We start from the raw sequence: 26438 nt of genomic DNA, 5'->3' as shown, positions 1-26438 counted from the left end.
GTGAGAAATACAGTAGAGCGTCATTTATCCGAAAGCCAGTCAACCGAAACATCAATTAACCGAAAGCATTCCAGTCGGACTGTGTCATGCTGAATCAAACATTTTTGATACTAGATTAACTTCCAAAATATAATTTTTTTGTTTTTATATTTTTCAATATATTTATTTTGTTTGTACAAAATAAAGAAATAATTTTTAACGATACAATAGCCACGATTATTATTTTAAAAAATTTACATTAGGCTTAACATTGACGAAAATTCAACGCGAAGCGACACGCAAGGGAGAAAAATTTCAACATGGGATAAGTTAATATATTTTTTCGTACATAATTGGTTATCCGAATAACCCAGTCCCCAGTTGATTCGGATAAACGACGCTCTACTGTAATTATATTTAGCAAATATTTCATACATACACGAAACAATTGTGTGAATGCTGACATTCATCGGAGAATCTCAACATTTGCCAGATATCAGTCTTTCATAGTAACATATGTATTTCATCTAAAATCTCTGAATAGTTTTTATACTTTAGGGGATTATTTTGGATTATCTGTGTTTTCCATGCATACCCAAGCACTAATTAACACATATAATCAGGAGTTCAGTGTATTAATTTTAAAATGTCCTGTTATAGGTATGAATGATACTTGATTTTTGAATTAATTTAGTAATTAACCTTTGATTACTGTAGTTTCTTGATTCTAAGATCCATTTTTTTTATTTTTCCAAAGGAAAGGTGCATTTTGGAATCAATGGTGTTTTAATTTGCTGTCCAAAACAAAAATTATTGAATACAGACTAAGTGATGCATCATTGTTAAGAATTTTTTACTATACTGTTCAACAGTCATATCAATTCAGATGAACTTCACTGGTAGCAAGCATTTAATTTAAATTATTTTTCAATGTTTAAAATATATTCTTAAAGACATTATAATGCAGCACAAAAAGAAAAGTACAAAGTGCATGGAAATAAAGTGATCAAACACATTGTTCCATGGCATTTGTATTGCTTTTCTAACTTATTCATTATTTTAAAAATTTTACTATGCTTTGTTAAATATTTTTCTTTCAATAAAAAATCTTTTTAAATTTGACTCCAAACTAATGGTACAGTATATCAGAATCAAGGAATATATTACAAAGTAATATCTATAAAATAAAACTTCTGGAAAATAAACTATATTTCAGTTTTTTAAAAAATTCATAAGCCAAATTATCATCAATTTGACTTATACTGTACTTCAGCTTTTTTTTCAAATTTATATTATAATCTAAATTCCAGAAATACAATTAATATTCTAAAAAATAAAATTTTATTAAATAACTATTGAAATATACCAAAACACATCCTATTCTCACAGTTCCTTTCCAAAATACAGATTCATCAGATCCTTTTTTCACAGCAAATAACAATAGAGATTTAGAATTGTTTGATCTTTCAGATATTTTTCTGCTTAAAGTCTGGCATCTGTAATTAATAAATGTAAAAAATATTTCAATGACGCTGTAAATCATACAAATATTAGAAATATTTTGTATTAACACAGTATTTTGTAGCGATTTAAACCTAAATATTCTAATACTTATTTCATTCGGTTAAAATTCAATGTAATTAATTCTAATTTGGTTGCAAAATAAAAGTATTTACTTTAGAAAAATACCTATATATTTCTTGCTTTTTAGGCAATCCATTTTATCAAAACTTCATAGGCGTGTCTAATAGTAATCAACCAGATTGAATATACAGATAATGAATGGGAGAGAACTAAATGCAAGGGAATTATTTGTGTGTTTTTAGTGGTTTTGAAAAAAAATTGTTATTGTAAATAAATATATCCATGGCATGTCTTTGGAAAATATGAAAAATCATCTCTAAAACTTTAGACAAAGGAAAAGCTGTTTGACGAATTTATAATTGGAATTTAGTCAGCATATAACATCTTATCACATAATCTGCAGGTAATTCTGCATGAAAATATGACAACTGATGTAAGAAATAATAGCAATTTAAACTATTGAGTAAATAACTAATGCTTTAAATGTTCTAATTGTTACAACTAATAAGAGAGAATTGTTATCAGTTGCATGAGGCTTATAGTACAGAAAAGTATCCTGAAGTAAACAGGCATTTTTAAGCTAGCTATAACTGAAATTCTTATAAAACTTAACATGTTAAACTATATTGGTTAGAATAAGTAATCAGTTGTTTACATTTTTTGATACAATAGCGAGGTTGAGGCCGAAGTTTTAAACGCAAAAACGTTTACGTCGGACATTTAGCACCGCTTTCCTGTAAACCTAGAAGTCTGACAATGGGGTTTGGAGTGTCGAGCATGATTCCACTGACTTTCCAAATGCCATTGTCAAACTTCTAGGCTTACAGGAAAGTGGTGCTGAACGTCTTATGTACACGTTTTCACGTTTAAAACTTCGGCCTCAACCTCGCTAGTATCACTGATTCAATAAACAGATTTTACTGTTCACATTTACTATTATATTCTGTTTAACCATGTCACATTTCATATTAACAATTACTGCCTATTTGCAAACATGTGTTGATTGAAATCTATACTAGAGAAAGTAAATGATTAAATTATTATTTTTTTAAGACAATTAACTTGTTTGGCTAGTAGTACAGATAAAAATTCATTCCCTGAAATCAAATTTTTTTTTCTCATAAATGATTGTATCATTTTATTTTTCATTAAAATTACATGTCATTAAAAACAAATAAAAATAAAAGCATTAATGAAGTAATTTTAAGCATTTATTTTTAATTCTTGGTTTAATTACAAAATGTAAAAGATATTGGTTGCATAGAAGGAACAGCTACAGCTATACATCAGCAATTCACAAATACAGTCATGTAAACTCTGTATACATTTAATAAATATAATGGCAATACAATAATAAAATATAAAAATATTCACAAATTACAATAAACAATAAATGTTTTCCTAGCTTGTCTTTTTTTAACACCTCAGGAACAACTCTATCTAAAGAAGAGTTGACCTTTTATGTTGTGTTCCTGAGATTTTAAAAAGGAACGTGATATAAAGATATAAATCAGAAGAAACAATATATATATATACATATATCTTATATTTTTTACATTTCCTTAAACATTATTTCCTAGCAAAAATCAAGAGAGAGAGAGAGAGAATTAAAATGTAGATTTTATAGCATTTTTATAATTTATCTTAATAAATATTCAGTGACTTTATCACATTGTAAACAGAAACTAATAGTGAGATAACTTTATTGTTATAAGTTAACTGTTAAGACAAACAAAACATTAAATGAAACTTAAATGTAGCATTAACTATAATGACAGTAAAGTGAATATACATGCCAAATGATTTAGAATCTCCTTGAGAACTGGTATGAAATTAATAGCACAAACATTCTGCTTGATTTGAAAATTTAAATATCAATATCAAAGTACAGCATAGATATTGAAAATTTTTCTCAATACAGATAAATTATCGATTTGTTCACTATACAAAATTCTTAACGTATAGTCAATGTAAATTACTAACTACCACATGTGAAATTAGGATGTCAATATAAATAAAATTTTCTAAAATAAATTCATAAATTTATCTCTATTAAATTATGTGAATTATCTTCTTTTAAAATGAATGTATTTTCTCATTTCCATGTGATTTAAATAATAATAATAATAATAATAATCTATAAAAAGAGAACCTGAAAATATTTTCATTTCTTGTAAGTCAATTGAAACATGTCCTTCAAAGTTTCATCCTTGAGCAACAACACATTTTTACCAGTATTCACACAGCAACTCTAAGCATCTTTGGAAGCCATCTTTCTATACTTGGCACAGAACAATCATTACAACTTGAATATTCCTGCCCTTCACAGAAATGTTTATGCCGCTCATACACAGAAGCATATGCCTCACCCAATACTTTTGTCCATGTCCTGTTTTATAAAACATACAATTTTGTGTTAGCACCCTGTTTCTGAAGTGACATCCCACTGCTCAACTTGAGCAACAACAAATCCCTCTGTAAATTGTTCTGCCAACTGTCAATCAGTAAGTGTTTAGAAATGAGATTGTGTAATACCACCTCCCAAATGAATTTATCCCATGTTTAATTCTTATTTTTACATTCAAATGATAGCTTATTCTGCAATGATATTCATATAAAACTGGAACTGCATAAGCTGACTTACTGACTTAAGCCATTTATAAAGATAAAAGATTTCCTTACAGGAGTCTAATTTTATTAAATGTTTTGAAGATTATTTCCTCTTAAATCGAAAATTAGATTCTGACTAAGTTACAAATAAACGAAGAAACATCATTAATGCAACACAAATAATACAATTTATTCAGAATTATACTTTGCAGAAACATTAAAAATTAATAGCATTTTACATATTATTCTTTTCAGTCAATCTTTTTAATCCTAAATAATCAAACATCTTTACTATACCCGATACATGTAAAGCTATCCACCAACCAAAGCCGAATATAATCGGGCGAGAAATGGCTATAATATTAATAATTAATAGACAATTTGGCATTAGAGGTAGACGTTAGACGCCATCTCTTAATAAATTTAATAATTACAATTAATTAAATAATTTAAATAATAATTTAGAATTACTGGAAGAAAAGAATCGGCCCGAAGCAGGACTCAAACCTGCAACTTCTTCCAGTAATTCTAAATTATTATTTAAATTATTTAATTAATTGTAATTATTAAATTTATTAAGAGATGGTGCCTAACGTCTACCTCTAATGCCAAATTGTCTGTTAATTATTAATATTATAGTCATTTCTCGCCCAATTATATTCGGCTTTGGTTGGTGGATAGCTTTTTAGATCCTCTCTTTCTGTTCTAAAACATTTTTAAAGCTTTTCTTTAAATTCTGAACTATGTTACCTAACAACAAGAATGAGAAAACTATGGCATGTTGTTATTCATTTGTCACGTGTGCATCATGATTTCAGATACTTTTCATAGCATAATAATTATAAATAACAAAATAATAATATTTTCACCTGAAATATTTCAGATGGAAAATCAGTTCAACAATTTTAATTACAATAAAGTAAATGTCATTTATCTTTTTTAAGTATTCTATTTAAAGTATATTCATTCCTTTAAAAATATATTTTTGAATTCTGCTCTAGTAAGCAAACTCAAAAAGATCTATCACCCCTACACTTCTTAAATTGTAGAAATATTAAATTTTAATCATTCCTGTTTAACTACTAATTAAAACTAAGAAGTAGCTGCAATGATTTAATGTACAGTTGATTCTTGGTAAGTCAAATTTTATTTTTGTCCTGACATAACTTAAACAAACTCAATGCATTATGTCTCTTCAAAGTCAAAATGGTTTGACAATACATTTGGGATAACTCAAAATGTAAGATTCTAGTGAAGAGACTTCATGTCTGGCATTGTATGCTCTCTGTTGCATTTTTAAGGGTTCATATTAAAACCAAATACAGTGGGTGATCGGATAACGAATACTTTCGCGAAAGATTTTTATGATCAAACAATGAACACATGTTCGGATAACAAACACTTAACTGAACAAACATAAAAAGAAGCAACATAAAATAATGAATACCGATTGATTTTCCCTTGTCTTCGGGTAACAATTCGAAACCTTTCGGAACACGGGAGACATCAACATTGATGCTCAACCCAATACTGATCGGAGAGTGTTTCCTCAAACTTTGAAACTCTCCATTGTAATTCCAGCTTTTTATTTACTTTTTGACAAATAATTTTTTATAGTCTTCGCGAGACTGTCGGGCACTCCATAAGTTTTGCGTTGGTTTTTATTTTCTAAAGGTAAGAGTTTAACTGTCCTATTGGGTATTCATTAACGTTTTAACACCAAAATTTCGAATTACATTCGGGCCTTACATTTACATAATTCTTTCATGCACTAGTTAATTTCTGTTCTCTGAATTTTTGTGAGTGCTTTCCTGAACTTTTTATTTCAAAAAAATTGATAATATTATGGAGCATAAAAAAAGTGGAGTGTCAAGAACCGCGCTCACCATAGAAACCAAGCAAGACGTAATAGCCAAAGTAGAGAGTGGGCAGTATGGCTTGAACAGGTCTACAATAGGCACAATCTTAGCTAAGAAAGATATAATCAAGAAGACTCAAAAAGCTAAAGGAGTAACGAAAATCACATCTAAGAAACAAAGATGTTCCATCCATAAAAAATGGAGAGATTGCTTTTAATTTGGATAAAAGAAAGGGAAATGAAAAAAGATGTAACTAGTATGACTATCATTCAAGAGAAAGCTAGAGAAATTTTTGAAGAACTGAAGAAAAACTCCACATTCGTCACGAGGAGATAGAATTCAAAGCTACTACTGGATGGTTTTCAAAGTTTAGAAGGAGAACTGGCATTAAACATGTGGTAATTCTCGGTGAGTCTGCTAGTGAAGATAAAGAAGCTGAGAAGTTCTGTCTCAAATTTGAAGAATTCATTAAAAAAGAAGGATATTGTCCACAACAAATTTTCAATTGTGATGAAACTGGTTTATTTTGGAAGTGCATGCCAAACCGTACCTACATTATGAAAGAAGAGAAAAATATTCCTGGGCATAAACTCATGAAAGACCGACTGACATTACTTTTGGGAGCTAATGCTAGTGGTGGTATGAAGCTTATCTCGCTTCTTGTCTATCACTCTGAGAACCCTAGAGCATTGAAAAAAATTCCATAATTAAAGAAAAACTGCCAGTGATGTGGAGATCAAATAAAAGGGCATGGGTCATGCAGGCTCTTTTCAAAGAATGAATGTTTGAAGTTTGTGCTCCAAGCATAAGGATTACCTTCAGACCAATAAATTGCCATTAAAAGCACTGTTGCTATTGGACAATGCACCAAGACACCCAAAATACCTTGAAGATAATTTGCTGGAAGACTTTCCCTGGCTGACAGTTCAGTTTCTACCTCCGAATACCACTTTGTTGATTTAACCAATGGATCAAGAGGTTATTGCAAGTGTCAAGAAATTGTACATACGAGCACTGTTTCATCGGTGTTTTGAAGCATGCCGGTTCTCCTCAACAATGACATTAAAAACGTTTTGGAAAGAAAGATTTGATATTCTTAAAGCTATATGGCTCATTCAAAAGGCATGGTCACAAGTCACTCAACGACAGTTGAATTCTGCTTGGCAAAAGCTGTGTCCCTCCTGCATTCAGGGAGAGAGAGATGATGTCCCTGAAATTATGGATGAAATTATGACGACCGCTAGAGATCTGGAATTGGAAGTGAATAAAGATGACATTGAAGAGCTCATAATGGAATCTGAAACTGATCTGACGACAGAAGAACTCCAAGAACTCTTCAATGAAGAACACCAAGAAACTCGGCGAGATGTGTTTTCTTCTGAAAAAGAGGAAGAGGAAAGAAGATCAATGCCGACATCTGCTATTAAAGACCTTCTGAAGAAGTGGGAGGATGTCAGAACAATGGTCTTAGAATAGCATCCAAACTGAGTTGAGGTTAATAGGCTTGGGAATCTCTATGACAACAATGCCATTAATCACTTCCAAAAAATCCTGAAGAAGAGAGAAAATCAATAGACATTGGACAGATTACAGATTCTTTAACCCCTACAAATGGAAAAAACATGACTAATAAAAATGCAAGACTGTGTATATATGTATTTTTATTATTACATATAAATAAACATAAAAAAATATATACTTTCTTACTATTTTTTGGAGTCTCCAGAACAAATTAATCAAATTTCCATAAAAACCTATGGTAAATCGATAATCGGTTAACAAAGAATTTGGATAATGAACAAAGTCTTGGAATGGATTATGTTCGTTAACCGATTGCCCACCATACTTAATTATGTATACTTAAAGAAACAAGTAAATTTGTATGTTTCTTCAAGTATACATAAGTATAGATAATACATGTTGATCTTAAATCACGGCACACAAAATTTAAACAAATAATATCCCTGAAGTAACAACTTTGTTCTTAAACACATATTAGTCAATGAAATTTTGTCAATAGCAAGCTCTCAATATTTTCAGAGGTTTTCTAGTCTTATTTTGTTTCAAGTGTGATGTGGCATCTAGAAACTGAACATGAAACATCTTAAATCTGCTTGATCATCTCAAAAATATCTTATTACACAAGTTTTTGGACTGCAATTTGAAAAAATTATAACCTATAAATTCCCACTGTTGTCCATCTGCCTTTTCTTAATCTCAAGAATGGTTAGATAACTGAAATTCAAGACCAGATACAGAAAGCTTAGGGGCTGGAGGCCTGTTAACTATATATGAACTTCCAATGCAAAAAAGGAAGTCACGTTATTTCAATTAAAAAATTTTCCCTTGAAAGGAGTTAGATAGATGACCAACATGACTCCATTGCTAATGGAAAAGTATGATGCACAGGGGGCAAGACACTACTAATTTGAGGTGGAGAGCATATATTTTAAATTAAATAAATTAAAAATATGATTAAAAATTGTAGCCTGGCATTATGATGATGTGACAATAAATAATTGCTCGTTTGACACTGCCTTCCTGCTCAACAAAACTTTATCTAATAACAAATATTTTTTGTATATTATGAACTTAAGAAAGACTGAAATATTTTGTATTTTTTTATTATAACTATACTGTTGTAATGCAATATTCATGATCTCATTATGGTAATGTAATTTCCATAACTTGAAGTGGAAGTGGCAGAGAAGAATTTTCAAGTTGAGAGTCAACTGTAAAGATTTGTTGAATTTTGTTATGAAAATAACAAAAAATATCATTATTAATTTATTGAAGTGCTATAAGTTCATGTAAAAAAAAAAAGCTTTGTTTCAGCAGTAAAAAAAGCTAACTGATGAAATCTTTATTTCAATTTGTTTAGTGGAGATTGTCTCCAAAAATCAGTGCAAAAATACATTTTTAATAGATTATCGTCACTTTTATTTGGCTGCAATTACACATTCCCACTATTGTCCATCTGTCCTTCATTAATCTCAAGAATGGAGTTAGCTAGATGAAAATCGAGATCAGACGTAGAAAGCTTAGGGTCCAGAAGTCCAAATTAACTATATATGAACTTCTGGTTTGGACTCGAAGTTACATTCAAAATTTTTATCTTAATATATAGAGTGATAAATTTGATATAGAATTGATCCTTATGATCCTCATTCAGTAATATATCACTTGACTCTCTAAAGTATACAATATTCATGTGATCTCATATTTTCTTCATAAAAGTCATGTGAAAAATAACATCATAGAGACAAAGTAATCATAGTTTGATTCAATGTAAAAATTATATTTATTTAAACTAAAATATGACTAAAAATTGAAGCCCAGCATTGTGATAATGTCACAATAAGTAATTTTTTAATATCTAATTTTTGCTGTACAGCAGAAAAAATTCAGAATTATTACTTACAACAATATATAGAAAGAAGATAATTAAAAATTAAAAATTTTTAATTATCTTCTTTCTATTAAATTAAAATTAATAATTAAAAAAATAATTAATAATTAATTAATAATTAATAATTAGTAATTAAAAATTTTCTAGCTTCATATTGGCATAATTACCAGAGAATGTTTTTATACATTTTGCATTTTATTGCAGAGGTGTAACCTCAAATGAAAGGTTGTCTCCGTAACTGAAAATTGTTTTTGGAAGTCACTGGTGTTTGTAATGATGGAACACAAAGACAATTTTGTAGATTTCGTAAATTTTAATTATATATATATTTTAATTTAAAATGTTGAAAGCTTTTAATAAATGTAGTCACTAGTTAGAATAAAAAAGCCAAACATAATAAATTTGAAAATATTTTGAAAAATGAGAAGAATAAATTTCTTAAAATCTTGCATCAACACAATATAAAAAAAGAATAAATAACACTTTAGACATAAAATAAAAATTTTGTAATTAAACCATTCCAGTCAGGAACAAAACTCTTTAGGTCTATCTACATGCAGAATGTTACAAGATAATCTAATCAGCTATTTTTTTACATAATTTTTGTCTAAAGAATTCAAATGATTTTTCTTTTAAGAAAAATCATTTGAATTCTTTAGACAAAAATTATAAAGAAAGTTGCACATTTAAAATATAACAAAAACTGAATGAATGTAATAGATACAATGTTACAACTTTAATCTTTTAGATTCTTCTAATCAAATTATTTATCATTGCTTATTTCATGCAAAAACAATTTGATTAAATTATAAGAAAAGTTTAAAATATGACCAAAAAAATAATCTGCTCAGTTAGTGTCAAGCAGAGATAATTTGTCTGTTCAGATCATTTTGCAGTTAGTTTCTATAAAGTTTGTCATAATGACTGCTATACAAAATGTGAAATATTATGATAAGTAAACAAAGTAAGAATTAAATTAATGAGTCTGTCAGCTTGTGAAACAACTTTCCAAAGACACATAACATAAACTATAGAATAAATATCAAGCAAAGTTTACAGGACAATACTTCAATAGAGGAACAACTGGTATAATTTTATGTATTGGATGGATGTACCATCCAATATTTTTTAAAGATTGCCCAGTGGACCCAAAAGAAAGCCATACCTTGATCTCAGAACAAAAATAAGAATCAAGGTTGACAAAAATAAAAGAAAACCTTTCCTCTGTATCAAAAGAAAGATATTTTGATTCTAAACTTTTCTTAATTCTTATAATTTTTAGACTGTTTTGTGTATGTCAGTGATAAGGTTTTCATAATAATTTAATGTAGTTTGAACATAGGAATCAATTTTGTTTTTTTAAACAAGTTATAGAATTATCCCACAAATATTGAAACATAAAAATTAACATTTTAATAAATTGTTATTGTTTGTCAGTATTTGCTACATTTTACTTGCTTTTTTAACTTTTAAACTGCTACCACTGATGTCTAAAAATGCATGCTCAATGCTAATACAACTATATTTATTTTGCTTGAATGGAAACAAAGCCATGAATTTGAGATTGTTTTATGTCAGTTAAAGTGATTTAAATCATTGGGTAATCATATAAACCATATGTCAACTTTGTATGTTTAAAAATCTGTATATAAAAAAATAAAATAAAAAAAAGCATTGATACTCTTTTATTAGCCTCAACACCAAATTGTAATTCCTCCAAGAAAAGTTTAATTTATTTTCCTGTTTAGAATAAAACATTCATTTATTTTAATTGATTAGTATGTACTTGTTTTTTGGTTAGACTTAGCACAACTCATCGTAGACTGCATATCTTATTAAAACACTACACTCATGACACCTTATAAATTTGCAGCCGTGTTTATTCGGTACAAACGAACGTTTTCGGTCGTGTTTAACGACCTTCTTCAGGAAATATCCAAAAAAATTCGAACACAACGAAAATCTGCAAAAACGAACAAACTTCGGAACGTTTTTAAAAATATTCTAAAGAGAATTGCATGCGCCATCTCTACATCGATGCGTATTAAATAACACATTACATGAGAATAAAATAAAAATAAATAACAGACAATGAAAAGTAATATGCTCCTTGGAGACATTAAAAATAAAATACAAACATAAACTATTGTGAGATCTGAAAATCCTCTTGACACAAAATTATAATAAATTATATCCGAATTAATAATTACCCTTTTCTTATATCCGGATATAATCCGAATATAATACGAATTATAATAAAATTGTTCCCCATATCGACTCGAAAATTCTTCTATTATAAATATCCTGCCAAAAACTGTCTTGAGTATAAACATCCTGCCTAAAAACGGCCCTGGACAAGAAAATATGCGTCCCCGGCCGTATAACTGTCAACTATCCATTGTTCTTACGCTGAGCACCGATCATCTTGCAACTTAAGTTTATAGTTAGCGCCCGAATTCGCCGTATTGTTTCCAATCCCGGGAACACCTATGGCCTAAGCACCTGCACGTGACCAAAATTCCCAGCCAAAAAGCTATATATAAGATGTTTCCTTCCTCCCCCGGTGGAGAATCTATCATCGATTAAGATCGAGTCGCGATCTTACCCTGTGTGCCTACGGAATATATTTGACTATTGTGCCTCAAGTACCATCGAACCTTCCCTAGAAAGAAATATTTGACCATCGTGACGAACAGCATATTTGAATTACTGATTGTCCAAGAGGTATGGACCCCACTTATGTGAACTCTCTCTCTCCCGTCGCGTGATAGGGATATATAGCTTATTATATGTCACCCCTTTTATGTCAGATTTTTGTAACGTATATTTTGTTTTCCATTAAATCGTTGTTATCCTGTTAAATGGTGTCTTGGTTGCTCGAATATTCGCCTATCGTCTTACCACGACTCCACTTTCCCTCCTACACTCGACCAGATAAAAAGCAGTCCCGTCCCTACGGGATCCTTACCGACAAATAAGACATCTCTGACTCGTGGGCAAGTCCCTCCGACTTGTTGCCGACATTAAACAGAGGTCTGACCTCATTGTCCCTCCTCGGTACCCACACTATGGTGCAAGCCGAACGGCGCACAGAACATAGGGAAGGAGAGGAGCTGTGCAGAGACAAAAAACTACGGTTTCTGTCCTTGTGTAGGCTTCCGCATATCCGCTTTTCTGAGGTTTACATGTCGCCTGAGCGCCAGGCTGCAGATATTTTACTAGCCTCTCTGAAGTTGATAGATTGTCCTTTTTGGCTTGCTTTGCAGAGAGCTAGTAAAATATCTGCAGCCCGGCGCTCAGGCGACATGTAAACCTCAGAAAAGCGGATATGCAGAAGCCTACACAAGGACAGAAACCGTAGTTTTTGTCTCTGCACAGCTCCTCTCCTTCCCTATGTTCTGTGTGCCGTTCGGCTTGCACCATAGTTTATGTTTGTATTTTATTTTTAATGTCTCCAAGGAGCATATTACTTTTCATTGTCTGTTATTTATTTTTATTTTATTCTCATGTAATGGGTTATTTAATACGCATCGATGTAGAGATGGCGCACGCAATTCTCTTTAGAATATTTTTAAAAATATTCCGAAGTTTGTTCGTTTTTGCAGATTTTCGTTGTGTTCGAATTTTTTGGATATTTCCTGAAGAAGGTCGTTAAACACGACCGAAAACGTTCGTTTGTACCGAATAAACACGGCTGCAAATTTATAAGGTGTCATGAGTGTAGTGTTTTAGACTTAGCATATTCACTGGAAAAAGACAATGCTTTTTTGAATCAATATTATCTCAACACCATAACTAAAACATGTCAGTGTTGAGAATTTTGAAAAATTATAATATATTAATGCCAAATGATTGCCAGATTACACTGGGCTATAACAATGCTACTATTTAATAATTATATATCAAGTAATTTTGTCTGGAGGTAGGCAGGTATCAGGTGCCATCTCTGGATAAATTTAATAATTAATTTAGCAGGTTCTGGAAGAAACGAATTGGCCTGGAGCAGGACTCAAACCTGCAACTCTCGCTTGCTGTGTGGATACATTACCAATGAAGTTACCTGGACCTCCATCCAATCTGGTTGCAGGTTCAAGTCTTGTGCTCCAGGCCAATTCTTTTCTTCCAGAATCTTCTAAATTAATTATTAAATATATCAAGAGATGGCACCTAACACCTATCTCTAGGCTAAATTACTTGACATTTAATTATTAAATAGTACTATTATTATAGCCTGATATAATCTGACAATCATGTGGCATTAATCTAAAAATTGGGTTAGTGGAAGTTTATATTTGAATTACATACCATTTTAATAATAGTTGTAATAGTTTTAAAGTGAAGATGATTTCCCAATAATTCCTAATAAATAATTATGATAACAAACAAATGTTTTCAACTGCAGTTGAAAGTCATCTTCAAGTTCTTGAATGTTCTAAAATGAAACAATATTTCAAATATATAAAAAAAATTTTTTACATTAGAATACAAATATTTTCCATCACAGAAACCTCCAGTGACATTAAAAGTCCTATCCAATCAGATTCCTTTCCTAATTTAAGAAGCCAGCTGAATTAAATGTATTACATAAATCTAAATTTTGGATGAAGTTAAAAGTTACTTAGACATTTATTTTCAAAATCTCAAGACTGTATTTTCATTATTTATAACAAAAGCTGTTGTTAAAAAGACTTTGTTAAAAACTACACCATAATAAGTTTTCATACTTAAATATCTTTTATCTATTATTCAAAGCCAAAGTGTATAGTTTATTAAATGTTCAATAAACCAATAATGTGTTGTTAAAGAGTGCTGCATGGAAGTCATTAAGACTTCCATGCAGCACTCTTTTTGCAATTTTAATTTATTAAGAACTATTTTTCTAGTGCCCATATATTGCTTAGTGCATCATTCCTTGATTAGTATAAGGAATGATGCTGTAAGAAATTTTTCTGTTTCCATTAAATTTGAAAGCAGCATTTTTAAAAGTTAAATGTTCACCTATTGAAACATTGTCCATAGTTTGCTACATTTTTCAGCCTTAATATAAATAGTTTGTTATCCTTGCTAATTATTATTCCATAATTACTACAGTTCAAATTGTACAATCTATTTAAAAATAAAAATTAATTATAACATCTACTCAAATGATCAATATAAATCTCAATGTTAAAAATTCAATTAGTATTGAAGATATATAAATAAAAGTACTGTATATGAATGTAAGAGATAGCAAAACATTGAATGCATGGAAATTTTTTTATTAAATTTTAAAGACAATCATTTTTAAATTGGTCTTTTTTACCTAATTATTAATATTATAAATCTAATTTTTATTTCAGATCAATTGATTAAGTTGAACTACCAACAAAGCAAATGCTTTCAAAGCATTATTGTTTATAATAATAAAATAAAGATCATTTGATGGCTATGATTATTTACATAATAAAAACATGGTGCTTGTATGTAATATATAATAAAAATACTTAATACATAACTTTTGTTTATAGTTATTTTTTCATCTATATTCTTATTCAATGATATCATTAAAACTGAAGTTTTAATTTTTATTTAAAATATTTGAAGTTTAAATGACTTAAAATCCCAATCATCTTGATCAGAAATTATGAACATTAGAAATTAAATATAAAATATAAATTTTAATTCAATAAATACCGTATTTTACGGACTATAAGACGCATTTTCTTCTTCGAAAAATTGCCTCCAAAATTCGGGTGCGTCTCATAGTCCGTAGCATCTTATAGTCCGTAAAATACAGTATATCTTTCTTGAATTAAAATAGAAAGTTAAATTGTTGTCTCAGCTGAGGAGAGAGCATCCTCTCAGTAAAAAAGAGAGTAACAATAGATACTGCACTGATACATCATTATTCATCATCATTCAACTAACATGTATTTGATAAAATACTAACTTTTTTTGATTAATAATAACAACATTCAGAAAGAATTTAGAAGAACTATTCAGATAAAATTAATTCTATATCATTCCTTTCACCATTCAATTTACCAATTACAAATAATTCAATTATCTAAATCAATATGTTTTTTATTTTCATTGGGAATGTTACATAAATTATATTGTTTCTCTTACAGAAAAGAATTAAACCAAAACAATAAATAAATATTGAATTATACTGTAACTTTTTATCAATTCTGAATCTATTGAAACAGATTGAATTGCACTCACTACAGGTACTAGTTGAAAACTCACTACAATTAACTAGTTTTGATGGCACTGCATATACCACGTAATTATACAATGTACAGTAAATTATCAAAAATCCAGACTAATTGAGGCCAGACTTTCAAATATACATGTAAATTAACATTTTACACTCAACTATAAACTCTAAATATACTGTAATTGAAGTTTACGTGTTGTAAGTTCAAGCCATTATTTCACAAGGAATATAGAACTTATAAAGGTTTAAAATATAATTTACAGAATCATCACATTTAAACGAAAAATACATTAAACATCATTTCAGAATTCTGAATGAATGTTAGATCATCATCAATACATTGCAAAAAAAAATCTACAACCAAGTTACCATAGAATGGGTTAATGTCCATTTTTCTATGGCAGAATCCGGATTTTCGACACTTCATTGTATAATATTTTCATAACAAATTTAACTTGATTTATGAAAAATGCAACAGTTCTGATAGATGATATTTTATGTAATTTTAAAAATAAATTTATTCATTACTTTCATCTTTCATAAAAAAAAAATTTCAGAATGACAGCTTATTAGTCTTATGACAGATAGAAAATGAAAAAACTAAAATATTTATTTATTGGTCTGAGATTTATTCAATAAACTTTTTATGTTTGAAATCAATCAATCTTATATATTAAAAATTTTTCTCTTCATTTCAAAAACGACAGATAATAAATAAAAATATGCACTTAGTGAGAAAACAATAAACATTATTATTTATATAAAGTTTATAAAGTAATTATTTTATTTTTCTTGTAAATTTAATCTATATATATAAAAATGAATGTATGTCTGTCTGTCTGTTTGTCCTTCATGCATTACCATACCATTTATCCGATTGCCATGAAACTTTGGGAAGTTGTTTAATACATTCCCGCGAAGGTTTCTGGCATATGTGAAGACCACCATTTCCCCCCTTTCAAAAATATATTTATATATGGATTAAGGCTTTTATGTCCAACAGATGGCGCTAACTTCCGACGACCTAAGTTTGCTTTTCTGTGAGGCATTATGTTTTGCTGTGAGAATTGACTAAAGCAGATCATTTTCTATCTATCTATATAAATAAAATATTTTAACGTTCGTTTGTTCCTACCGATTCCTTTGAAATTTTGACACCACGTTACATTCGAATACACATGTCGAAATTCCCCCCACTGGAGAGAGAGGGACAGGATTAAGGCTTACTGTGAAGAACTCGGCTTCTATTTATACTATTTTGCATGTGGTTTTTTGCGTTTTTAATTGCGTTTTAATAGGCTACGTCAACAGAATATACACTAAAAAGGGATTTTTCGATATTCCCCAGCAGGGAAAGGGACGGGATTAAGGCTTACTGTGAAAAACTCGGCTTCTATTTATACTATTTTGCACGCGGGTTTGATTGCGTTTTAATAGGTACTGTACGTCAAGAGAATGTACACTAAGAAGGGATTTTTTGAAATTTCCCCCACGGGGGAAGTGTTATACATTTATAATAGATACATTTTGAGCCACAACAACGCGTGGCCGGGTCAGCTAGTTGTCTTATAAAACTACAGTATAGGTGCAACAAACCTGTACCACTGATCATTCAAAACTCCTTGTAATTTGAACAGCCTTTGTCATTCGTCTAACTAAAATAATGGGCTTGTCCTAAACCATACATGCGTAAACTAAACTTGAGAACATGTTTTCATGGATTGCTGCTCATTCCTTCTGTGATCCTTTTTGATTTTCAAAAATTTAAACTTTCAGTTGCCTGCTATATCTTAAACAGTAAAAATATCCTCAGAGCATAAGTAACATACCCTTACTGTAAAAACTAAAATTGAGATCATCAAATGCTTGACAAAAAGAGAATCAGCTACTGATCTTTGAAAAAATTCAAAGATTAGTAGCTGATGGATTCAATGTGGTAAAATCTACAATCAATTATATAAAAAAGTCAGAAGAAAGCCTGTAAACATTTCTCTCTACTAGTGAGTGTGGGCCTGGAAAATAATAAACTTTGAAACAAGCAGAAAATCTTATAGTACATGCAGCATTATATTCATGGTTTGTGTAGCTTGAATGTGAGGATATCTAATGGTGAAAGCGTTGCTGAAAAAGCTAGTTTTTTTTAATGAAAACAAAAACATAACAGGAAAAAATTATTTTACTGCTACCAAAGGGTGTCTCAATTGTCTTAAACGGAGGATTGGAATAAGATTGTCTATAACGGGTTAATGTTGGATACATGGATACATCAGTGGTGCAGCCTTCATAAAAAGTTTTAAAAAAGTTGAAGATATGAACCTAGTATGTTAACAGATATACAATGATATGCAATGCTGATGAAAGGGTCTTTTCTGGCACATTTTCTGATAAAATACTTGTGTAGCTCCTGAAAGCATACAGGGATTTCAGCTAAAGCCCCTGTAAGAAAAAGTAACGATATCTGATTGACATTTTTGGTTTGTAACTTACTAACACAGCTAGAGTTGATAGACTGCCCTTGTTTCTTATTGAAAAATCAAAGCAACCATTTGCTTTAAAAAAACATTTCATTTCCAGTGAAATATGAGGGGCAGAAAAGTATTTGGATGAACAAAGGAGTGTTCAAGAAATGATTCTCATTTCAACTGTCAATTTCTTCAGTTAAAGAACACTTGAAAAAAACCCTCATTTACCCCCAAATACTTTGCTTATCTTGGCTAATGCTCCTAGCTACCCATCATAAAACAAATTAAGAAGGAAGATGGAACCATAACAATGTTTTTACCATTAAACAAAAGTTTAGTTTTGTAACCTACAGACCAGCACATGATCCAGTGTACAAAAACATTCTAGAGGAAAAACTACTTCTAAGCATCATTAATGATAACAACTGTGACAAAGAACACTATGAAATTCATCAACTGTAAAGATATGTTCTGAACTGCCAATGAATGGAAAAAATGTTGGGTGAGCAACTTTTGAAAAAAGGTTGGAATGAGCTATGACCACCAGCAGAAGAACAAGTTGTAAACCAAAACAAACTTTAACATTGGCAACAAAGCATGAGAGCAAGGCTCGCCCTTGCTGCTAGTCAAATAATTTTTGTGAATAAAATTATTCATTTGAATAACAAAAATGTGCAAGCATTTGCCATATTGTGAAAGGATTATCTGTAGTTTTTCATCGAACTATCAACATTGAGGTAGTTCATATCAGTAGCTGAGCACCAAACAAAAATTTAATGTTTATTGCATCTTCAAATATAACTCAAAAGAATGCAACAATAAATTCAATACTATATTGTAAAGGTAATTTAGAAGTGTGTAGTGATTTTACTTAACAGACATTTCAATGTTCAATCTTAATGGCTTAATAGGTATATTTTTACTTTCTTATTGGAGAAATTTACAGTTTATATAAGTAAATGTATCATATTCTTATTCTGGAATTTTGGTAAATACTGCAACATTTTAATGAACATACTGAATTATACTATTTTAGCAATTAGACAGACATGGAAAACAAATATGTTCCTGTCTTACCCATCTGCAAGTTAAATTTCAAGAATAATTGTTCATCTCCTCAAAACACTTTGAGAAGGTGAATAATAATGAGTGGCTGAAAGAGCAGAAATTTGAATCATGGCTTGGAAAGGGCAGAACATGTACACTTCCAACTACTTAGTTTGTCCTAGTGGAATTTCTTTAAATAATAAGGGTTCTAAACTAAGGGTCGACTAAACTAAATAAAGATATTTGATGGAAAAACTTGCCAAGTGTCTTTGGAACACAACACAACACTAGTGTTTACTAAGCCTGAAATAAGGGTTCTATTAAAACACATGAAAACTGCTAAACGTAAATCATGGATGGAAGCAGCAAAGAGAGCAAATGTGGTGATAACATTCTTTACTTCCGCCACTTCAAAAACATATTGACAGTGCAGTTGCTGAATTATCTTATGCTTTCCAGAGTTATGCATAATCATAGATACCTTTCATCCAAATGTAGGCTGAAGTTCTCATGTAAAAAATTTTCAGATTCAAAATTATATAAAACGAGATACAAATACAAATCAATTTTAACAAAACTTGTTCAGAATTTCTTAATTTTGTACAATCTGCCTGCATTGATATAAGCCACAAGTCAAATAAAAAATACACATTTAAAATCTAACCATTAGTGGCTGTTTCTTGTCTCTTGAGGAATACTTCTATAGAGTTCAGAGATTCTATAGGATACATCTGGAATATTGAGTGGCCAGTCAATAACCTATAAAATGCTGTGATTTCTTAATCATGCAGCAATGGAAGCACCATCCTGTTGAAACAAGAAGTCACTTTCAGGAGCCAATCAGTCAAGAGATGAGCAGAGAATATAGTTTAACAGTCTCTACTAATCAACTGCTTTTAAACATTGAATCACAAGAAACCATATTACCTATGCCAGCAATATTAAAACATTCCTACATTTGCACCTTAGGGTGGAAACTTAACTTGCTATTTGATGTAGCTTTTCTTCAGGCTTTCATTTGTCATTCTGATGACCCTCTGTCTAGTATTTCTTACAAAACCTTGAAAGGCAACTCATTGGACCATATTATTTGATGCCAATCCTGATCCATCAAATGCAGATGATTCCTAGTCTACTGATACCATATCTTCTATAGGGCCTTCATTAGTAAGGGCTTATGCTTGGCTTTGTAAAATCTGAAGTCATTCTTTTAGTGGTCATTTTGATCAAACTGGCCTACCTATCTTTTCTTCCCATAGTGCTGCATTCTCTATATATGTTCCTGGTCACTGTGCCTTGATTTCTCAAATAAGCATGTGATCTTTCTCTATCACATAGTCTTTTGTCTTCCATATCTTTTCATTGGAAAATGGATTCAGTGAAATTGTAGTGATTAAAAAAAAACAGGACTGAGGATTAAGAAATGGAGAGGTTTCTCCCAATTTTTCTCATCACGATTCCTAATGCTTTCAATAATTTTCTTCTAATTTCAAGAGGTAGCATTGCCTTTCCCACATTTAGTAGTACAAAAGACTGATGTTTGGACTTATTGGACACTGGTGCACTCATTTGCCACAATGTAAAGCAGTTTATGCTGATAGAAAATTACAGGGATTGATGGAATGGCCACTGTTGTCAGTACTGCATGAACTTCAAAGCCAATTTTTTTGTGTGTGAAATCTTTTCATGTGACTCCTGCAATAATTCTTGAATATCATCTAACTTTTTTTGCAAAACCAACAACATAAAACCTTTCCTTTCCTGATTTGCATTACTTCCACATCCTCAATAATGAAGGTTTTTTATAAATGACCAGAACATTTTTCCTGGATGGGGTGTGTCAGGGGAAAGTATAATTCTTTATATCATTAAAAATACTAAATTTATCAAATTTTACTGAATTTTAATTTTCATGGGACACGATCTTAGATGATATAAATCTAAGAAATGTAAAATTTCACAAATCTTGGATTTTGTAACTAACTATTTTATATATATATAATAGTTAGTTCCAGCCATTCTTTTCATAGGATAATATGAATTTGTCACCAGTCAATTGCAAATAAACACTACCAAAAACATATATACTAATGCATAAACCAATGCTTGACCAAAAAGCTAAAACAAAAACTATCAGATCCAATATATTTTATCAACTATTAAATCTAAAGTGCATAATTAACACAACTTTTGTTCCTGTATTAAAATTTTCAATTTTTTAAGCAAAAATTATTAAAAAGATATTTCTGAAATATAAATAATAATGTTTTAAAATCTTGTACTGACTTTTTTCTTTGAATAAATATGTTGAAAGGGGCTATCCATAAATGATGTCCATACTAGAAGGGAGAGAGGGGGTTAAGACAAATAATTAGTACATCATTGATAATGAATTACTCAAAAGTTGTTCTCAATGTTGTCTGAATGTAAAAATTATTGTAGTAATACAACATAGACATTACTGATCATGGGTAAAATCATATTATCAATTAATTTATAGTAGAACAGTCACAAATGCATACTCAACATCTGAATTCTATATGTATAATATTTGTTAGAAGATCAAGAAATTGGATGAAAACAAACAATAGGCCTAAAACATGGTTAAATTTAGAAAAAAACTTAAAAGAAAAATTTTAGAAAATACTTACATGCAGTTTAATTCTTTTACTTTTTCAAGGAATTCGTCATAAGATGTAACAGCGAGTAAAGAACTTGCTGTTCCAAACATGTCTTTTAATGTTTGAGTTCCTTGGCACACATCATCTTTCAGCTCATTTAAATCAAATTGAGAGCTGGGATTCTGTCCCATAATTCTTTTATTCTAAACAAATATATTTTAATCATTGTATTGAAAAAAAAATCAGTATTCTTATTATCATATTCAATAAAGTATAAAATATTTTTATATTTTAAGTATAGACTGTCCAAAAAATTACTGTATAATGGAAGGTTTTAATGTTATACAAATAACTTTAATGTCATTACACAAATCTGTCATTGCACAGTAACATTTTGGACACTGTTTCATGTTTCTATGTTCCAGGTAACAAAATATCCCCAACTAAGTATAAATACAGTAATTACGAATTGAATTCAGCACTATTACTCAATGATCTCTTATTACAGAATCAATGATTTAATTAGGGAATGTGAATATTTTTTAAATGTTAATTTCAAACATATTTCAAAAAATACATCATAAATTTTTATATATTCTCTTTAACTACTACATATTTTAATTTTATGCATTTATTTCTAGGATTTGTTATTTCAGAAACGTTTTTGTGGCCTGATGAATTTTTCACGTAAAATTTAAATTTTTTTGTAAAAATAAATATGTAAAATCTCAATCAAACTTGGTATACACACTATCCTCAGTATGCAGTTTTAATTTGCAGGTCACATTTCAGTCACTAGGGCAAAATTTTGCACTGCTGTCCCTAATATGCATATTATGTAGTACATTTTTGCATGTGTAACAACTATGCAGGTCTGCTGCATTCCACTATGAAGTGCACTGTGCAGCAAATGCAGTTTTTAGAGCAGTTTTTGACAACTTCAATAACATTCAGAAATAAAATGTTTAAATTAATTTCCTTGTTTTTATTTTATGAGTATAAGGAAAATACTTACCACACCACTGTACACCTCTCATCTCCAGAGCAGTATTTAAAAGCATTATATTTACTAGTATGCAGTTTAGAAAGTATATCAAACACTAAAACATTATATTTTATTAATTTTGTTTCATTGTAGATATAATTATAAAATAAGTGAAGTGGAAAATGTAATACAAGAGGGAACCTCAAACTTCATGTGTCAATGATATAAATGCCTACAGAATGACAAAATTTTTTATCAGATAACTTCGCTTCTGTTTCTCAAATATTTACATGTAACATCACAAAAATTTTATAAAGTTTAAATAATGTGTGATGATTAATAAGAGTTGTTGTCATGCCATTTTTTTTTCGGCAAAACCTGTTCGTATAGCATGAAATTCTATGCATTCAATATTGCAATTTGAGTATTGCCAAGAAGAATAACTAAAATTATATTTGTGTGAAGAATTTCAGATCATTTAAAACAAACAAGTATTAATATATGCATCTCAAATGAATGAGAACTTATAAATTTCTTAGTTTAAATATTGAGATATTACATATAAAAATATTGACAAATTTACTAATTGAATCTACACAATGTTCAAAGATATTTTATTGGTTATTTTTTGCAAAACTAATTCATCCCTACACATTAATAAATCTTTGTAAACTAACTACTCTTTTCTAATAACACCTTTAACAGGTAGAAACTGATTTGATCACCGTACGGTAAAGCTTTTTCTGTATTTTCTGTTAAATATAGTTCTCACATCCTTACTGTATTCTAAAATAAAATATTAAAATTAATAGAAACTGGTTTTTAATTTACATTTGCATTAATAAAGAAAATTTTTCTAGTTAAGGTTAATATTTCAAGAGGCTTACAATCTTTTCTTACTACTTATTAAACATTTGATAATCATAAATTCATTTTAGTCTCATTTTAACTGTTATAAATTACTGCAATTTAGTATCCAAATTAATAGCATCATGATCTAGTAATTAAATCAACCAAAGAGGTTAACACCACATTATGTTATTGAGACATCATTGAAAATGAATGAAAATTACGTAGAACATATAGTAACATAGATAATACTGCTGTGTGTACAGTATCTAAGAGCCAATAACTGTAGTTATGTATCTAAGTACTGATAACAGTGTTGTTTTATATACACTTATCTCTGAATTAATAATACTATAGTAACAATTTTTTTAACAACTGATATTTTTTAAATTATAAACTAAGTGTATTATCTTTAAAAATCTTAATATAAATTTACGATTTCATAACAAAATTCCATCCAAACAAATATCATTTTCATATCAACAATGGATGTAATGCATATCCGGATCATAAGTTGCCAGATTTCTACAATTGGATTAAAAGGCAATTTAAAAATGATTAATTAATGTTACCACTTTCCAACTTTTGCTCTAGCCCATCCCACTCCAGAAAAGTAAAATTGAATAATTTTTTAGTTAATAACTAAACATTCTGTTATAATTTTAAATTAAAAATTATAGCAATATTTTAAATTATAGAATTTAAAATATTTAATAGTAAACCTTTGCACTCTATGGGAAAGAATATGGATTTATATAAAAGAATAGCACACGCCAGTGTAGAAATCTACCACTGTCATTACAAAACAGGCATTCAAAGACGAAAAAAAACAAATTATGTCTTTTCTTGTTTTGTTAAAGGACAAGGATAGTTTAGTTAAAATAAAGGACAATCTTTTATTCCAAAGGCTGGCAACCTTATCCAGTACTAACAGGTTTGTTGATGTATATGCATTACTTCCACTATTTGAAAATGTTACTCGACCAAAATTACCTAACCGAAGAGGGACGAGGTGTCGTAGACGAAATGCATTTTAAGACAGTCTAGAAGATATCTTCTAGTTTAATTACCGGTACAAACGAACACCATTACTTAACCTTTAATTCCATTTTTGGAATACAATTTGTTTAAAAACCCAAAGCAGATCTTGGGTAAGATCGAAAGTGTTAGTTCGATATTGTATTAAATGCTATGTTACCGGAATTAAAGGTTTAGTAACGGTGTTCGGTCTAGAAGACATGAAGAAATTGTTATCTAAGGTTATAACTAGATATATAATAAATGAGATAAATAACCACAATGTGTGATACGCCTTTAAATAATACAGTATAATAGAACACGATCAAGTAGATAATATGCAATACAAAATAAAGTCTATTCTCTTCATCAAGCGCATTCCTGTACAATAAGTTCGACACAGCAATTTTATGCTTTTTCCCAAAGGATCGAGTAAATTTTACTCGAGTATTGAATTTTGTTGAACTTTATAAATTATTTCACATAATGATAACAAATCACACTTAACAGATATTAACACCATATTATTGAAATGTAGTACAGACACTAAACTAATATACCTTTGTAGCTGCAAGTATTGTTTTACATTATTTGCAGAGCAAAGCACAGTTATAATGGAATGGCATGGAAATATAAGCATATTAAGCATTATTATGATTTAATGTATTTAATAATGTTTTAAATTTGTTTTTTAACGCAGAACAGATAAATATGAAAAAAACACACATTAATTTAATTGCATAAATACACACTTTTCATATATACAAAATTAACAACATCTGTGACGTTGTTAAACACTGTGTATCTATATTAAACCCCACGCTTACCTTTGTAAACACGAAGCATCGTGTAATTAACAACAAACGACTATGTAGTCCGCCATCTTGTAATGACGTAATTTTTAATACTATAATATAAATAATTTTATCTCACGTGTATTAAATAATATTTTTTAATTTAATTATAAAAATATTAATATTTATTAATTACAAGATATGCAAGTAATATTTATTTTTGTAAATAATTTTGAATGATATTTATATATAACAATATTAAATGATAATTTTATGTTTTTATTTAAATTCTCAACAAAGCTTTTTCTCTTTAGATAAATAAAAATTTGAATATATTTATTTATTCACCGGACAATGACGTCAATATAAAAAATCACTCGAAAAGCTGGTCATTCGCGACATTCGCGCATCGAGTGCGTTCATTTATTCCTCCGCGTAACTCCGCGCGCGGAGGAATAAATGAACGCACTCGATCGCGCCGTCGGACGGAAAAAACGGCTCAATGCTTGTAGTAATAGCAGGGTCTTTTCATCTAACGGTCTGTCAACTCCACTTTTTTACTTTCAATCCGTTCTCAAGCTTCAACAGTTTGCGCTAAGAATAGTAGTTCAGTACACAAACCACGTACAACATGCAAGCATGCTTTTTAAATCACCCGAATTTTACCTCCAATTAAAATTTATTTAAAAGGGATTTTAGGTTGCTTAATCATCCAGTAAAGAGGCAAAGAGAAATGACTTTGTTAAGTGTTTTAATTTTCATAAAATTAGGTAACAATTTATTAAACATGTGGTAACTTTCGATCTTAGAACAGAATTTTTTCTATTGTAAAAAAAAAATGACAGTGGATAAAACTTCTAAGCACTAAACCATCGTTCCAGTCAGCGCCAGATTGTTAAATCAGAGGCCCACAGGCACGAATAAAGTGGGGCCCCCCTTTAAGAATAGGCAAATTTGATGATTTAGAAAATTTATACAAAATACTGTACTTAAAAAAAAAAAATATGTTTTCAAAAAGTTTAC

The 26438-nt window shown here is 29.7% G+C and overlaps 1 protein-coding gene across 1 annotated transcript in view; it reads right to left on the bottom strand.

Annotated features, from left to right (window-relative positions):
* The window catches only part of LOC136988217 (RING finger protein 141-like), a 46338-nt gene extending 20836 nt beyond the window's left edge, over nucleotides 1–25502 (bottom strand). The window contains exons 1-3 of the mRNA XM_067286067.1: nucleotides 25449–25502; nucleotides 21801–21973; nucleotides 1346–1475 (exon numbers count right to left, since the gene is read on the bottom strand). Of these exons, the coding sequence (XP_067142168.1) occupies nucleotides 1346–1475; nucleotides 21801–21961 (291 nt within the window). The 5' untranslated portion in view covers nucleotides 21962–21973; nucleotides 25449–25502. The remainder of the gene's footprint in view (nucleotides 1–1345; nucleotides 1476–21800; nucleotides 21974–25448) is intronic.
* Nucleotides 25503–26438: the final 936 nt, after the last annotated feature.

This window comes from Centruroides vittatus, unplaced genomic scaffold (assembly GCF_030686945.1).
Source record: "Centruroides vittatus isolate TY-2023 unplaced genomic scaffold, ASM3068694v2 contig_1246, whole genome shotgun sequence".
Taxonomy (NCBI): Eukaryota; Metazoa; Arthropoda; class Arachnida; order Scorpiones; family Buthidae; genus Centruroides; species Centruroides vittatus.
Note: the sequence above shows the minus strand (reverse complement) of the source record. Positions and strands in the feature narration are given on the sequence as shown.